At 38.0% G+C, this 15566-nt stretch overlaps 3 protein-coding genes, 1 long non-coding RNA gene and 1 pseudogene across 6 annotated transcripts; 4 read left to right on the top strand and 1 right to left on the bottom strand.

Annotated features, from left to right (window-relative positions):
- The first annotated feature begins 808 nt into the window (after window positions 1-808).
- On the top strand, window positions 809-4355 carry LOC105159613 (leucine-rich repeat transmembrane protein kinase family protein). Its single transcript, XM_088878370.1, has 2 exons — window positions 809-3672; window positions 3821-4355. The coding sequence occupies exons 1-2, from the start codon at window positions 1116-1118 to the stop codon at window positions 4126-4128; spliced, it is 2865 nt and encodes a 954-aa protein (XP_088734496.1). The 5' UTR covers window positions 809-1115; the 3' UTR covers window positions 4129-4355.
- Window positions 4356-5435: 1080 nt separating this feature from the next.
- LOC105159528 (beta-amyrin 6-beta-monooxygenase) lies at window positions 5436-7608 on the top strand. The gene is given in 6 exon segments (XM_011076622.3): window positions 5436-5486; window positions 5489-5791; window positions 5794-6403; window positions 6514-6701; window positions 6779-7052; window positions 7300-7608. Coding segments are annotated over 5 exon segments (1410 nt in total). The 5' UTR covers window positions 5436-5450; the 3' UTR covers window position 7052; window positions 7300-7608.
- A 1639-nt stretch (window positions 7609-9247) lies between these two features.
- LOC105159527 (dolichol-phosphate mannose synthase subunit 3) lies at window positions 9248-11703 on the top strand. Of its 2 annotated transcripts, XM_020692918.2 has the most exons (5): window positions 9248-9411; window positions 9491-9543; window positions 10834-10995; window positions 11086-11193; window positions 11411-11703. In XM_020692918.2, the coding sequence occupies exons 3-5, from the start codon at window positions 10894-10896 to the stop codon at window positions 11468-11470; spliced, it is 270 nt and encodes an 89-aa protein (XP_020548577.1). In that variant the 5' UTR covers window positions 9248-9411; window positions 9491-9543; window positions 10834-10893; the 3' UTR covers window positions 11471-11703. The 2 variants fall into 2 exon arrangements, with proteins under 2 accessions (XP_020548577.1, XP_020548576.1); XM_020692917.2 differs by lacking the exon at window positions 9491-9543 and having other exon boundaries at window positions 9251-9411.
- Window positions 11704-11846: 143 nt separating this feature from the next.
- Window positions 11847-13633, top strand: LOC148788893 (DNA-directed RNA polymerases I, II, and III subunit RPABC5-like; annotated as a pseudogene). Its single transcript, XR_016064668.1, has 4 exons — window positions 11847-12288; window positions 12432-12490; window positions 13102-13196; window positions 13415-13633. The product of XR_016064668.1 is annotated as a DNA-directed RNA polymerases I, II, and III subunit RPABC5-like (transcript).
- Window positions 13634-13956: 323 nt separating this feature from the next.
- On the bottom strand, window positions 13957-15170 carry LOC148788892 (uncharacterized). Its single transcript, XR_016064669.1, has 2 exons — window positions 14851-15170; window positions 13957-14535 (listed from the first exon to the last, which is right to left on the bottom strand). It is a non-coding gene; the product is annotated as an uncharacterized LOC148788892 (long non-coding RNA).
- Window positions 15171-15566: the final 396 nt, after the last annotated feature.

Below are 15566 nucleotides of genomic sequence, written 5' to 3'. Positions count from 1 at the left end.
GCGACTATTTGCTTTCACATAGGACATGCGCTGATATTATCTTCGGTGCAGAGTATATCGGTATTAGGAGTATTGTTTATGTGGACGACAGAGATCATGAACAAGTACATAGAGAAACATGCAACATTCATGGGCGTCTATAGTTTACAGGAACCTGCGGGTGGGACGGAGGTTATAATCCCTGTGCATGATTTTACCAGAACAAATTTTTACCATTAAAAACCCAAATAAAAGAAAAGAGTTGTAATTATTGCATAGACGTGTGGAATAAGGCGGAATGAAGAGAATTTGAAGGAAAGTGAAAAGGTGGGCAGGACGCGACTGATTGCCGTGTTGGAGAAGTACGTGGACTAATATCTACTACGTACTGACAATAAAGACTGACTTGAATATTTGGAATACATACATACACATGATCTGGTTAGTCTAGATTTGCAGCAAGAGCCAAGAGACGAGCTCTCCTGTATCGGAAACTTGTGTTGTAATGTTAAAGGCAACAGCTAAAGTTCAACTTCCGGTTACTTTTCAAATATTCGCCCACGAAAATGAAAACAATAAAATAATCATTTTATTTGACACTTAAATGATTTACTGGTAAATCTTTAATGTTAATTGGAAATTGATTCTTAATTAGAGAGATAGAGACAGGGAGGGACCCACCAAGACCTGGAAGTCTTTGTCAGAAAGGCTCATAATTCAACTGTTTGATTTTCTTGCGGTCAATAGGGACCCCACCAACACCAAGACCCGGAACATCAATCTCTGGGGCACTGTTTTATTCCTTCCTTGGTTGTTGTCAGTCAACAAGCAAGAATAATAATAGTTTTCCCACTTCAAAACACACACACACACCCTCCTTTCTAAAATGGTATTTTTCTCAACAGCAAGTCCAGTCAACTCCACTCTCCATCCCCCGCTCTCACCGGTTCTCCACACTTTCCCTTCCTCCGGGCTTTGCCTGTTCAAATTCTTGTATACTCTCAATCAAACAAAATAAACGTTTACATACTTCTTCATCTTCTTGCCCACATAAAAAAGATTATAGCAAGTGAGAGTTTCTTGGGCTTTTTCTGGAGAGTGAAACAGCCTACAGAGACAGATAAAATTAGCCAGAAATGATGAGGAGGCTTGTTTATGCTGCTCCTCTACTGTTCATCTTTTTGCTTTACCTTCAGTTGGTGTCTTCTCAATTGCCTTCTGATCAGGTCAGTGCCATGATTAGAGTTTATGAAATCTTTCAGAATAATAGCGGCCCTGGCCCTTCCTTTGTCTGGAATGATGTTGGGAAATACTCAAATCCTTGTTCATGGAAGGGGGTCTATTGCAGTCATGATAATTCTTCCATAAACAAGCTTTCTTTCAGTTTGTTCTCAATATCTACCTCTGAATTTCTTTCACCTCTGTGCACCTTTCCTACTTTAGAGTCTCTTGATGTTTCTAACAATCAATTGAGCTCTATCCCGGATGAGTTCTTTACTGGTTGTGGGGTGATCAGTGGGTTGAAACTGTTGAATTTTAGTAAAAATAAGTTGGATGGTTCTTTGCCTACTTTCAGTGGTTTTAGAATGTTGGAGTACTTGGATTTTTCTCACAATTCACTCAAAGGGGAGATTCGTTTACAGTTGGATGGACTGGATTCTCTTAGGACTCTGAACCTTAGCCACAATATATTCACAGGAACTGTTCCCACAAACCTCGGAAAGTTGAATCTTTTAGAGGAACTTCAGCTTTCTGCCAATTTTTTTAGTGGTGAAATTCCGCCACAGATTATAAGACACAGAAATCTGAGGTTGATTGATCTCAGTTTCAATGGACTCTCAGGCTCGATTCCACAAGAATTGGGGGAACTCACCAGGTTGGAAACATTGTTGCTATCTGTCAACAATTTGTCCGGTGGAATTCCCTCATCACTTTCCAATGTCACAACACTCCTGAGATTTGCAGCAAATCAAAACAAATTTAATGGGACTATTCCATCTGGGATTACTTCGTACCTCGGAAGTTTAGACCTAAGTTTTAATAAGCTGACAGGAACAATCCCATCTGATTTGCTATCCGGCTCCAATCTGCAGTCTCTCGACTTGTCATACAATGAACTGGAAGGCTCAATACCTGCAAACATTTCAACTAGGTTATTCAGATTGAGATTAGGAAGCAATTCTCTCAATGGGATGCTTCCGGCTGGATCATTGAGTAGTCTTGTAGAATTGATGTACTTGGAGCTGGATAACAACAGCTTGACTGGACCATTACCTTCTGAATTGGGTATGTGCAAACAGTTGGCTCTTTTGAACTTAGCCCAGAATAGATTGACAGGCCTGCTGCCTCCTGATTTGGGCAATATAACCAATCTTCAGGTTTTGAATCTTCAGTTGAACAAGTTTGTTGGAGAAATCCCACCACAGATTACAATGTTAAATAGACTGCAGAAACTGAATATGAGCAGGAACTCACTGAATGGTTCGATACCCATGTCGATTTCAAGTTTGAATAATCTTGCAAACTTGGACTTGCAAGGTAATAATCTCATTGGTCCTATACCCGATTCCATTGGGAGCATAGATTCTCTGAGAGAACTCCAGCTGGGAAAGAACCAACTTAGTGGACAAGTTCCAACCATGCCACAAAAACTGCAAATTGCATTGAATCTGAGCTACAATCTCTTTAGTGGACCTATTCCTATTACTCTGTCAAGATTGATGGAATTGGAGGTTTTGGACCTATCTAACAATAGATTTTCGGGCAAGATACCAGAGTTCCTGTCTGGAATGACCAGCTTAACTCAATTGGTACTATCGAACAACGAACTCTCTGGACTTATTCCAACATTTGGGAATTATGTTGCAGTTGATACAAAGGGAAATAAGGATCTGATTTATCCGAAATCAAATCCTCCTCCTGCACCCCAAAGAAAGAGGAAATCACTTACCTCAGACGTTGTCATTGCAGTTGCAAGTGCTGCCATGGCTATTGGTTTATTGATGATCATAGCTGTATTCATTTCAAGAAAATATAACAGGATCAATGATGAAAATATGCAGGCTGTAGAAGATTCTGCTCCCCCAGAGGTCGTCCGTGGAAACTTATTGACTCCAAACAGCATCCACAGGTCAAATATTGATTTCAGGAAAGCAATGAAAGCAGTGGCTGATCCCTCAAATATCATGTTGAAGACAAGATTCTCAACTTACTATAAAGCTATGATGCCATCAGGCGTCAGTTATTTTGTTAAGAAGCTTAACTGGAGTGACAAGATATTCCAATTGGGAAGCCATGAAAAGTTTGGGGAGGAGCTGGAAGTTCTTGGAAAGTTGTGTAATTCAAATGTGATGGTCCCACTTGCATATGTCTTGACAGTAGACAGTGCTTATCTTTTTTATGACTTTGCCCCTAAGGGCACTCTTTCCGATGTTCTTCATCATAGAAGGGGTATTACACTAGATTGGGCGAGCCGTTACAGCATTGCTATTGGAGTCTCTCAGGGTTTGGCTTTTCTCCATGAGCGCAACTCTGGTCCAATTCTTCTCCTTGATCTTTCAAGCAGAAGTATCATGTTGAAGTCCCTGAATGAGCCTCAAGTTGGAGAGATTGAGCTGTGCAAAGTGATTGATCCTTTAAAGAGCACCAGCAATCTTTCTACTGTTGCTGGTTCTGTTGGTTATATTCCTCCAGGTATTGCATTTACCACCTCTAGCTTCTTGTCTTCCAGGATTAGTCTTCATTGTCGCTGCTCAATTAGCTCAAAAAATAAGGTCTTACATAATTACCGAAGCCCAGAATTTTTCTTAAACATCCTTATTCTTCTTGTTTTGGGTTTCAGAGTATGCTTACACGATGAGAGTCACAGCAGCTGGAAACGTCTACAGCTTCGGTGTTGTTCTGCTGGAACTGCTGACTGGTAAGCCTGCAGTTAGTGGAGGAACTGAACTAACCAAATGGGTGTTAAGCAACTCCAAGCAACAAAACAAATGGGACCAAATTCTTGATTTTAATGTTAGTAAGACATCACTTGCTGTTAGAAGCCAGATGTTGGCAGTCCTCAAGGTGGCTTTAGCTTGTGTTAGCGCCTCACCAGAGTCAAGGCCAAAGATGAAAAGTGTGCTGCGAATGCTACTGAATGCAAGGTGATACAAATGTGCTGGAGAGAAAAGTCGACAGGTTTACAGCCTGATAGCATATAAAAGTTTTGAAAGCATTTGTAATGTTTAGATATGCAGGCATACAAAAGACGTCAAGCAAGTTACTATGTTGTTGACATCTTGTAATCTAATATGGTTTCAGTTTCAAAGACTGTGTTACAATAGACAGCAAGACAACAGAAGCTGGAAATGAAGATAATGAGCTTCTGTTTGGTACATTCTTTATTTCTGTGCTTTCAGCCAATGGTAAATGGTTATGTCTGGTATCATAGAGATGAACTGAAATTCCACAAGTACTGGAGCATGGCACTAACATTACTGAATAACCTTTATGACAATACTGAGAAACAGAAGGTAGAAATTTTGACTAAAGAATGTTGTGCTGATCCGGTACAGAAGCATCAAATTGTTGCTTATTAAGAAGACTGTGTGATGAGAAGCATCAACATTTTAAATGGCCTTCAATTTCATAAAACTCAACTTTAGGCCCATAAATGGTCGCTGCATATGAAGCAGAATTGAATACATTCACTGAAAATTGTTAAGCACTTTATATCCTCAAGATCAAAGAAACAAATGTAGCAGAAAGCAGTTGCAGGGTTCAACTAACAACTTTCTTTCAGGAAGATTACAATTCCCGCGGAGATGGCAATATTGATATGTAGGAATTAATTTTCTCAATTTAATTTAGCAATTTTAGTCCTTTTTTACATAAAAATACATGTGTCTGGCACATAATCTTTATAATTCAGTCAAATTACCGAATTTTTAAGGGTTACATGACTTAATTGTAAAAATCAATTCCTGCAAAATCAAATTTGTCACCCCCATATTACAAGACAAGAATTACAAATTTTTTCTAACAACTTGTATTCCTTGCTTAAGGTTCCACTATTTTTACTTCACATAGAGAAAATAAATTAATAGTATTTTGAGAAATAGAGTCTTAAAAATGTGTTTTTTAAGCTCCATAAATCATCATGCAGAAATAAATGAATAAAGTTTATAGTTTAAAAATTAGAGCTATAAAAATATGATATCAAATGTGAATACAAATTATAACTTGCTATAAGAAATGTTTATGTAATTTCTATAGTGAAAATTAGAATTTTGTATAGTTAACCATTTCTTTTGTTGCAATTGAATTACCATAATTTTTTCATGACTCAAATTGACAAAAAATAACTCAATAACCATACTCCACATCTTCAAATAAATATCTGCTGCCATCTCCAAGCCATATATACATACTGATCCACTTCTTATCCACTCGGGCATCTTCAACAGTTGTATAGTTGGTGGAAAAGAAGCATGGATGCCTTCTTACCCTATGCAATTCCTCTACTTTTCTTCTTCTTCCTCTGTCGACTCTCTATCTCATCTCATTTATGCGTAAAAAGGGCTCCGGCAACAAGAAGCTACCGCCGGGCACGAGGGGCTGGCCGGTGTTGGGAGAAAACATGGAGTTGGCCCTGTTAGGCCAGCAGAAATTCGTCAAGAATAGGATGGAAAAATACTCACCGGATGTGTTCCAAACCTCTTTGTTCGGAGAGAGAATGGCAGTATTCTGCGGTGCGCAAGGAAACAAGTTCCTTTTCACGAATGACAACAAACTTCTTACCTCCTGGTCCCCAAAAACAATGACGAAGGCCTTTTTTTCACAGAATTCGTGGATAGTAGTAACTTGAAACAAGTTACGGCCGTCAGACGTAGTTTTCAGTACGACATTCTCAAGCCCGAATCCCTGAAACAGTACATACCGGTTATGGATGCTCTGGCTCGTGAGCATATGGATCGTGAATGGACCCCAAATGCGCTAGTGAATGTTGTTCCCTTGTCAAAGAAATACACCTTTGATCTGGCATGCAAATTGTTTCTGGATGTGGTGGATGTGGAGGACATAAAGAGGTTATCTGATCCCTTTTCTCTTGCGACGCAAGGAATGTTGGGTGTGCCTATAAACTTGCCAGGCATGGCTTACAATCGTGCCATCAGAGGTGGTAAAATGATCCGCAAAGAGCTGATAAGGATCATCAACGAGAGGAGGAAGAAGCTGTTGGAGAAGAAGGAGACCAGGCATCAAGATTTACTATCAAAGATGCTACTTGTGACAGATGAAAACGGCCAGTTTTATAGTGAAATGGAGATTTCTAACAACATTGTTGGCTTTCTAGTGGCTAGCTTCGACGCCACAAGCTCAGCAGTCAGTTCTGTCATAAATTACCTTGCACACCTTCCTCACATATATGAACAAGTTTTGAAAGGTAACTCTAACAGACTCATCTCTGCTCATAGCCTGATACGCTCTTGTAAAATGGTATTAAGATTTCAAGTTTGAGATATGATCAATTTAAGTGAAACAAACCTATTTCAGAACAAATGGAGATTGCAAAATCAAAAGGGCCTGATGAGCTATTGACATGGGAAGATATACAGAAAATGAAGTACTCCTGGAACGTTGCACGTGAATCGCTCAGGTTAGGGCCTTCTTCACAAGGAGGTTTCAGAGAGACCACAACAGAGTTCACCTATGCTGGTTTCACCATCCCTAAGGGATGGAAGGTACTTAAACATATTCAAAACCTGACCTTTCTATCCCACATCAATAATTTGCTTAATTTCAAATGCTGGATTTACAGACGCATTGGACAGTCCATTCATCGCACAGGAATCCTGAATACTTCCCAGAACCGGAAAAGTTTGATCCATCTAGATTTGATGGAAGTGGACCACCTCCTTACACGTTCGTGCCGTTTGGTGGAGGCCCCAGAATGTGCCCCGGAAGAGAGTATGCTAAGCTTGAAATTCTGGTTTTCATGCACAATGTGGTGAGGAGGTTCAAACTTGAAAAGGCAATCCCAAATGAGCCAGTAGACGGACTTGCAGTCCGCCTCCAGCCTCATGAAAACTAAGGTTGTTCCCATAAATGCAACATTTCTTTCCAGCTATTTGCTCAATAATATGTAATATGTATGAGATTAAAATCGAAGAATAAATCTAGTTTTTACAAGTTTGAGAATTTGTTGAAATTTGTTTTATATTGAGAACGGGTGTCTTGTAGAAATTCCATAATCTTTTTTTCTTTTTTGGCCATTAGATTAGAGTAGAAAGGGAACCCCGTGAAATTTGAATATGAGTTTTAATTTTGTGAATTTTGCAGGCGTGTCTTGAGACTTGTCCACAACACTGTAAAACTGGTATCACAACGGAAACATGGAATGAAGAACAAATTTCTTGATGCAAATCTTGAAGGAAAGGAAGTATAATGTTTGGATTCGTTTTTTAAGTGTTTTATTGTGTTTTGTTGAGATAGAGAGAAAAAAACAAAGATAAATAAGTGTGTGTTAGAGATAGTATGTATGTTCGGATTTGTTTTCGGAGATAATTTAAAATAAGTACGGTACGTTTACTGTTGTGTTTTGGGAGACAAAAATTACTATTTATTGTCAAATCATGTCTTTTTTATATATATTTATGTATATGTATGAGTATATATATGTATGTATTTATGCTAAAACAGTTTGAAACACCTAGATAAGGTGTTTTTAAATGATGCCAAATATTGGGTATATTTTGACTTGTCCCAAAAATAACTTGAAAATGAAAACAAACATAGTGAAGAATTCTGTATCGACTTTCTTCTTGTTTCTGGTTTATGTTTTCTCTGTTACAGAAGAAGATAGCAGTCTTCTTCTTTATAAGCATTTTCACAACGGTTTCAACGAACTCACGGACTCGCACTTTCACTAATAAAAGCCCCAATAAAAGGAAACGCTAACAGTATCAGAAAAGCAACTATAATAAACGTGCAACTAATAGAGTCGCATCCATCTAAGTAAATGCGTTTCCCTTGGACACAATTAAAGCTCCTTCTTCTCATTTCTGTTCAGTAGCAGCTTTTTCTTACTACCACTGCAATCCGCCATCTTTTACACTCCCTCCTCAAGTTGAACTCGTCAATATCTTGACGAGTTCAACTTGGAGATTAATGTCATGAATTTAGGACCTGGCAATATTTTGGTGAAGATATTAGCTGGTTAATCCTTAGAGGCAATGTGTCTAGGTGCAATAAAGCTTTCTTTATATTTATCACGTACTAGATGACAGTCTATCTCAATGTGTTTAGTCCTTTTATGAAAGACTGAATTTGTCGTAATGTACAATGCAGCTTGATTATCACAGTGGAATGGGGTAGGCGTAGGAACCTCAATTTTCAGATCCTTAAGAAGGCTGTGAATCCATATGAGTTCACAAATGGTTGATCCCATACTCCTATATTCTGTCCCGCCGTAGATCTTGCAACAGTTGTTTGTTTCTTAGTCTTTCATGAAATCAAGCTCCATCCTAGAAATATACAATATTCAGTTAAAGATTTCCTCGTTTCTTTGCAAGTGGCCCAATATGCATTACAGAATGTTTCTAGACCAAAATTGTCTTCAGAGTTGAAGTGCAGGCCACTTTGTATTGTTCCTTTCAGGTATTTAACCAAGTGTATTGTTGCATCCCAATGATCTTTACATTGTTGTTGCATATACTGACTTAATTATTGGGTTGCATGCAAAATATCAAGCCTAGTGAAGCTTAGATAAAACAATCTACCCAACAACCTCTTGTAGGACTCTGGATTGTCTAGTTGTTCTCCTGCTCTTGCTCTGAGCTTCAATCCAGCTGGTAGTGGAGTGTTGGTAGCTTTTTCTTCATCTACTCGTTCCACATAGAAAATTATGCAAACTAATCTCAATTATCTTAGAAAAAGTTAGCCCACATCAGCACCATATCTCACACCAATATAGTGACAAGTTTCCGTTACTAAAAGGGATGAAGATATCAAGGATCACAATCACAATAAACATGAATGAAAATATCAAGGATTACAATCACCCTAAACATGAATGTTCACATGCATCTGAATTTTAATGCCAAATTCTTTTTAAATCAAGTCATTTAAAAAAAACAATCTAAATCTTTTTCTCAAATACAAATACATCAATCCAAATTCACCTTAATATAATTCTTTAAAATACTAAGTTTCATAGAAATGTTGTAGACAAAATTACTATTATACCCCTTTCTCTTGCCAAACAATAGACATGCTGCTGCTGTGAAAGCGCAATTAGAAGAACCCTACCTCCTTGTCGTAATGCATATATATGCAAACATCACCGCTGCAGCCGACCTCTCTCCACCTGCAGCCGACGCAGTGTCCCACTACCACCACCTTGATTAAGATCTTCTCCCGCTGTAACTCCGCCATCACTCTCCCAAAATACAGGTTTTTACTTATTTATTCTTTCCTTTGAAGGATCCGAATTAGGAAATGTTTGCGAAACCCAACTGAAAGGACCTTACAGATTTCCAGAATCCGGAAAGCTAGCTGCTTGAACCCTTTATTCCCTTATAATAGGTCTGTCCAGTTTATGTAGATGTTAAAAGTTGAATCTTCCTATTTGTTTTTTTTTTCTTGGTTCTCTTTTTTCCTTTGTGCTGATGTTTTAAGAAATCAAGCCAAAGAAATGCAGTTTGCTATCCATCTTTTTCCATTTATTGGCAATTGATTTTGATGTAACTATTATCATGGATTCCGCTCCTGAAGGAGGTTATGCTCGGTTGGTTTGTGGTCTATTACATTTTCTGACCAGCTAGTTGTTTATGCAGTTTGGTGTTTCTTTATGTATATATAATCTTTAGATCAGAAATACAAGGAAAAAAAAACTGGGTTATCCATTGGAGGTTGATTCAGTAAGCTATAAGTCTCATACTTCCATTCTGCAGGTCGTCGTGCAATTAAATGAATCTTATAGTGATTTTTCATTTGAGAATGATTGAATGCAACTGGAATTAGGTAGACTCAATTATTTTGCCTCTCATGTCCAGTCACTTGATCGAAAATTTGTGAAATTTTGTGGTAGATGAGGTATAATGATCAGAACATTTTAATTTGCAACCTCACTACCATATGGTTGCTTAAATGCTTGTTTAAGAAGATGTTGATCTGCCATATGATGTTTGGGACATTGCACAAGGGCTTTGAGTTCTTTCTTTTATATTAATTTCGATAGGATGGAGCAGTGAAATAATAAGCATACCATCCCTTCTGATGGCAGTACGATAATATATTGATTTCCTTACGAGTCTTGTGCCATATGTAACTGTTTCGCCAAGCAGTCAGCCCAGGAGTTTATTCTGCAGAGCACTATGGGGAAAGTAAATAAATGTGGCAGTGATTTTGCTCTCAAGAAATGGTCTGATATAACAAGACTTAAGTATAGATTTGCCTCTTGTATTTAGTCTGTTGTTAGACTTTTGAATTTGGTTGCAGACGTGGTATAATGATAAGAGAACATTTTGATTCACGAACCCACTAATATTTACAGATAGTTCCTTTTCAAAGTGTTTGTTTATGATGACATTGATCTGCCATATGATGTTTGGGAAATTGCGCAAGGGCTTTGAGTTCCTTCTTCATCCTTTGTGGACAGTGAAATAATCAGCACACTATCCCATCTGATGGCAGTAAAAGGACTATTTGAATTCTGGTCCTCCGGACCACTTTTGAGTGTGTGCCATATGCAACTCATCCACCATGATTCGCCCCCTGGATGGGTTTTGGCTGAGTAAATCTGTTTCGTATTTTGCCCTATTGGAAATTGTTGACTTTTTGGAAAAACTAATTAAGTTTGCTCAATTATCCAAGGGCACCTGTGATAACTTACCCCTGAGATTGAAGTCAAAGAACACTCCTTCTAGAGATCCAATGAAGCACATTGTAAAGATTACGGCATTGCTGGTAGCCCTATCAGCTTTCTGGATTAGCCTATTACAGACATCAGTACTCCCAGAGACCCAAACTTGGTTGGTGAGCTTCTTACAATTTGTACATAGTTTTTTTGCTCATATATCTCTTTCTTTCCCTTACAGTGTGCTTTCTTTTTTCTTTAAATTTCAGCTGCCTCTCTACTTCATTGTATCACTTGGATGCTACGGACTGTTAATGGTGGGAGTTGGGCTGATGCTATTTCCAACTTGCCCACACGAGGCAATTCTATTACAAGAAGTATGGTTGCAATTTTTACTCTCTTCTGAAATATGGGGTTTCTGGTTTATGATGCTTGTTATAATAGTCGTATCTTGTATCTGTCATTTATTTATTTATTTACTTTTTTGTGGCTTAAGTTTAAATAATTTATGAAGCACTCTTCTTATGGTGTTGAACTTGGTCATGGCAATTATATTCTGCATTGTGAGATTCTCACAGAATTTTTGTATTGTAGGATATTGCTGAAGCCAAGGGATTCCTAAAGGGAAAAGGGGTGGATGTTGGTTCAGATTGATCCATAGATTTCAGCTCATCTGAATTTAGCAGTTAAAGATTTGCCAGTATGGTTTTGCATATTGAAACTCCTATGGCGATGAGTCCACAAGTCTGGGACACCAGCCGCCACACTGCACTATTGGAATTCCTTCAGTTCCGTGGATAGAAATGTTCTTTAACTTTGTATTGATGTCGAATCTTAGCATTGCAGAGACGAATAGTTTGAAAACGACTGATCAAATTCAAGCTCAACTAGACTACACAGTGATATATATACACACAAACACACACAACCACACGTGCGAAATATCAAAATGCAGATTATTTAACATTGTATATAGAGTAGATAATTTCACTGCTTAATAGCATGTCTTACATATTAAATGGGATGATCATGAATTTACACACTCGTTACAACTAAATTCAGAAATCTTAAGAGTTTTACGTGGATTTCTGCAATTGAAGTTCTCAGATTTCATCTTGCAAACGTTTTCCCGCAAAAGATATACAATAGACTCAAACAAACAACTATTATTAAGATGGATTAATATCTATTCCAAAGGAACTCGTAATCGTGGTTATGGATCCTCAAGGAAGAAGATATGAAAGAGGATAATAACGTTGAGCCTAGTCATGTTAGCTAGTAACTCTGCACATAACTTTGAAGAATAGCCGAAAGCCCGAAGGGCTAAGACACAACATCATTCTTCCTCGGATCTTTCAGGAGGCTGAAGCGAAGGTTGAGAAGTCTATAGGCAGAGAGGGGACAGGGAAGTGATACAGAACTCTAGCAGAGCCAAGATGATAATTCCGGTTCGTTATTTCACCTGCGGAAAGGTAATCATCAAATCTTTTGCCGAAATTCATGAAGTGGGATTTAGTGACTCTGATTTTAAGTAGTAATTTTTACGTTTATTCTTTTTGAAAAAAGCATTTTCTTGTTCCTAATGTCGTTTTCTATTCAAACATCGTTTCTTCAGGTGATTGGAAACAAATGGGACATGTACCTTGATTCACTCCAGGCTGATTACAGTGAATGGTTAGTGTTCTTGGGATATTGTTATTTCTACGGTTACTACTTTTTTATTTTTATTTATATTTTGGGTTTTCTGAAAGAAGTCATGATTATGTAATGTCCTTTAATTTGAGTTCAAGAAAAAAACCTTTAACTAACAACGTGCGAGCTAAAGCAATGACCTGAAATTATCAGAGTTTACCGTGGAAAGGATGTTATTGGAGTTGGCGTGTGTGCTGTCCTAACCATACCAAATAATGTTTGTTAACAGTACATGGAACACATAAGTAATAATAGAGGTCGGATCAGTTTCCTTCACTTCTAGACTTAGGTGCATTGGATTTCGAAAGAGGGGATCATGAGGAGTTACACTTAAGAGGGAAAGTGTGTGGTGCTCTGACACATATGTTGCTAAGCCGCCTACCAATAATTCTAGATTATTCTAGTCTTATTATGATTTTGGTTCAATCAATTCGAAAAAGTTGAGTTAATACAATTAATCGTTAATGTTTTGTACTGCTTGAGATTCCACAATGATATGCTCTTTTTACCTATGATTTCCTATAGAATATTGATAATTCTTCAATTGCAGTGAACTTGGGGTCTTGGTTTGATACAAGTATTATTATCTGCAGAGATGCTCTAAATGCGCTATCTTTGGTTCGGTATTACTGTCGAAGAATGCTGATGACTCATGTTGATCTCATTGAGAAGCTTCTGAACTATAACAGTCTCTCTCTCTATAGCGTGTGCCCGCGTGCGTGTGTGTGTGTGTGTGTTTGTGTTTTGCTATCTTGTAGCCCTACTCTAATACAAGATACAGAAGAATTACTAACTATATGTGTTCATACTTTTGATGCTATGACAATTGTCCTTCTCAGTAAATGAGGTTTACTTATAGGCTGACTGCTCCATTCTTTGAACTTACGTGGCTCTCTTTCTTGACAGCTTTGGAAAAATCTGGGGGTAACTGATGCAGCTTCCAAGTATGCAACTCTATGTGGGAAATGTGGGTCTCATCCAGTGTCTCGTGTATTTTCACCTCAGTGTGTGATCAATGTTTGTTATGTAAAAGAAAAACACACGGGGCTACGGATACAGAGGCTGCTTTCTGAAACATATTTTTTGTGAATAATTTCTATTTGAATATATCAAGGTATTGAAACCTGAGCTTTTGCCACTCATCTACGATGTTTGTTTTGTTTATTTGTTCCTTACACCAAGGTTAAATGTGTTATCATCAGCGTGGGGTGTGATTCATAAGAATCAATTTTTTTGAGGGTTTCCTATTTCCTTTTGTATACTCCGAGCTATGGTTATTTCTGGCTAACATGTCAGATATACCATCTAGTTCTAATGGTGTTTCCTCAACTCCCTCAATTGCACGTAAATGAACTATATTATTGAAGATTTTAGTTGAAGTCCCTCGACTCTTATTACAAGCACCCTTATTTATGATGTTCTGATGAAAACTTACTTCTGTGCTATAGTTTCTGCTCAACAACTACCTGTATTAATGGACTAAACCTGCTCAAATATGTCCAAATGCTGAGTTGAGTAATGGACGCAATTTTGTAAGAAAATCATGAAAGCAGAATAGACTAAACAAAATGATCCCTTCATCCTGATGTAGTTGAACTTAGAAAGACAGTCAAGACCTCTCCTTACTGAAAATCCGGAAGGGCCGTTAAGACCAAAGTTCCGATTCCTTCTTCTATTGTGCAAGTCATGTCCTCTTCCTAGAACAGCAGCCCTTGACCGGTCTCAATCCACTAGACTGGATGAAGGATTGTTAGGCGACAGAGGGAGCAAGTAAAACAACTATAACGGCCCAATTCCTACCACTTTGTAGTCTCAGTTTCAATCCATTGGTCTTTGGTCAAAAAAATAAACAGATCATAACAAGACGAATGAAGTCCAATTTTCTAAGGTAGTGTCTGCTTTATTCATAGCAAAGAGAACTTTCTATCTCTTGCAACAATGAAATACCTTGTTAAGCTCTTACCACACCCCAGATTGTCCTCTGATTCCTCCATCTCTGTGGCTTCCCTCTTCGTATGGTTATGTACCTGCATTCAAATGCTTAGCATATGTTCCTTTTTCTAGGCTGGAACCATTCTTTGTTCTCTTCAAAGTATATATCATTAGCAAGATTCTTAACAATGAAACCTAGGTTGATTCGTTCAGACAGTGTTTGCTCTGCACGAAGGTCGACATTATTTAATTCTACCAACTTTGAAAATCAAAGCGACCTCTCAACTTTGTTATCCATGTAATACTGACAAATAGAAGGAGCCAGTAAGAGATCGTCGACCCAACAAGTTCTAGATAGTTCTAGATTTTGGCCAAACAAATTAAAGTAGACAGGAAATTATAAATCTTACCACTATGTAAGCATCGAAGAGCTTGTTTCAGATGCTCATGGAAGAAACCAGTGGCTTCGTTTGTTTGATTGAGCAGCCATGCTGAAGAAACTCCTCTGATATTTCAGCCGAGTGTACAGACAAAAGTAGTATTGTTTTGCTACCAAATCTGAAGAAAAACACTCAAATTTGACTAATTTATGAACAGGGTCAAGTATCGACGAGTCATTTTGATAATATCGAACGAACGAACCGACAATGACGTCTGACATGCACAGGAACATGCCTGGAAATTATGTTGGAGTTTGGCTGCTTGTGTTAATTGAATGATATATTTCAGAATCCGGAACCATATTTGGTCAATTGTCACACAATTGTAATTCTCAGATAACTTCATGTAAGTAAACAGTTAGATAAGAAAGACACTATTAAATGTTTCGGACGCGTTTACAGCAAATGTCATATTTCCTGGAAGCCACTGCTGATCAATGCAGAAAAATTTGTTCATCTGAAAAATTCTTGTATAAGAAATCAAATCCGGTAGCACAATCCAACTTCCTTTGTTCTTTTATGACAAACTTCTTTTACAAGGGAAAGTCAATGTGCCGGAGACAGAATGCAACTTGCATGTTGGACAAGTTTTGTTGAGGACGGTAAGACAAACGATCGCTCAAGTTTTGCTTGCTGTCTTTGTCCACAGCAGATAGCATTTCTTGACATCTCCGAACTGCCTAAAA

This window comes from Sesamum indicum, linkage group LG3, assembly GCF_026168435.1.
Source record: "Sesamum indicum cultivar Baizhima isolate 11 linkage group LG3, ASM2616843v1, whole genome shotgun sequence".
Classification (NCBI taxonomy): domain Eukaryota; kingdom Viridiplantae; phylum Streptophyta; class Magnoliopsida; order Lamiales; family Pedaliaceae; genus Sesamum; species Sesamum indicum.
The sequence above is the reverse complement of the archived record's forward strand: the minus strand, read 5'-3'. Positions and strand labels throughout refer to the sequence as shown.

Excerpts from the sequence above, each read along its gene's own strand:
- LOC105159527 (XM_020692918.2), top strand. The coding sequence starts at position 10,894 with ATGAAGCACATTGTAAAGATTACGGCATTGCTGGTAGCCCTATCAGCT. Across the intron at positions 10,996-11,085 it reads CAGAGACCCAAACTTGGTTG|CTGCCTCTCTACTTCATTGT; the intron begins GTGAGCTTCTTA and ends TTTAAATTTCAG. Across the intron at positions 11,194-11,410 it reads AGGCAATTCTATTACAAGAA|GATATTGCTGAAGCCAAGGG; the intron begins GTATGGTTGCAA and ends TTTGTATTGTAG.
- LOC105159613 (XM_088878370.1), top strand. The coding sequence starts at position 1,116 with ATGATGAGGAGGCTTGTTTATGCTGCTCCTCTACTGTTCATCTTTTTG. Across the intron at positions 3,673-3,820 it reads TGTTGGTTATATTCCTCCAG|AGTATGCTTACACGATGAGA; the intron begins GTATTGCATTTA and ends TTTGGGTTTCAG.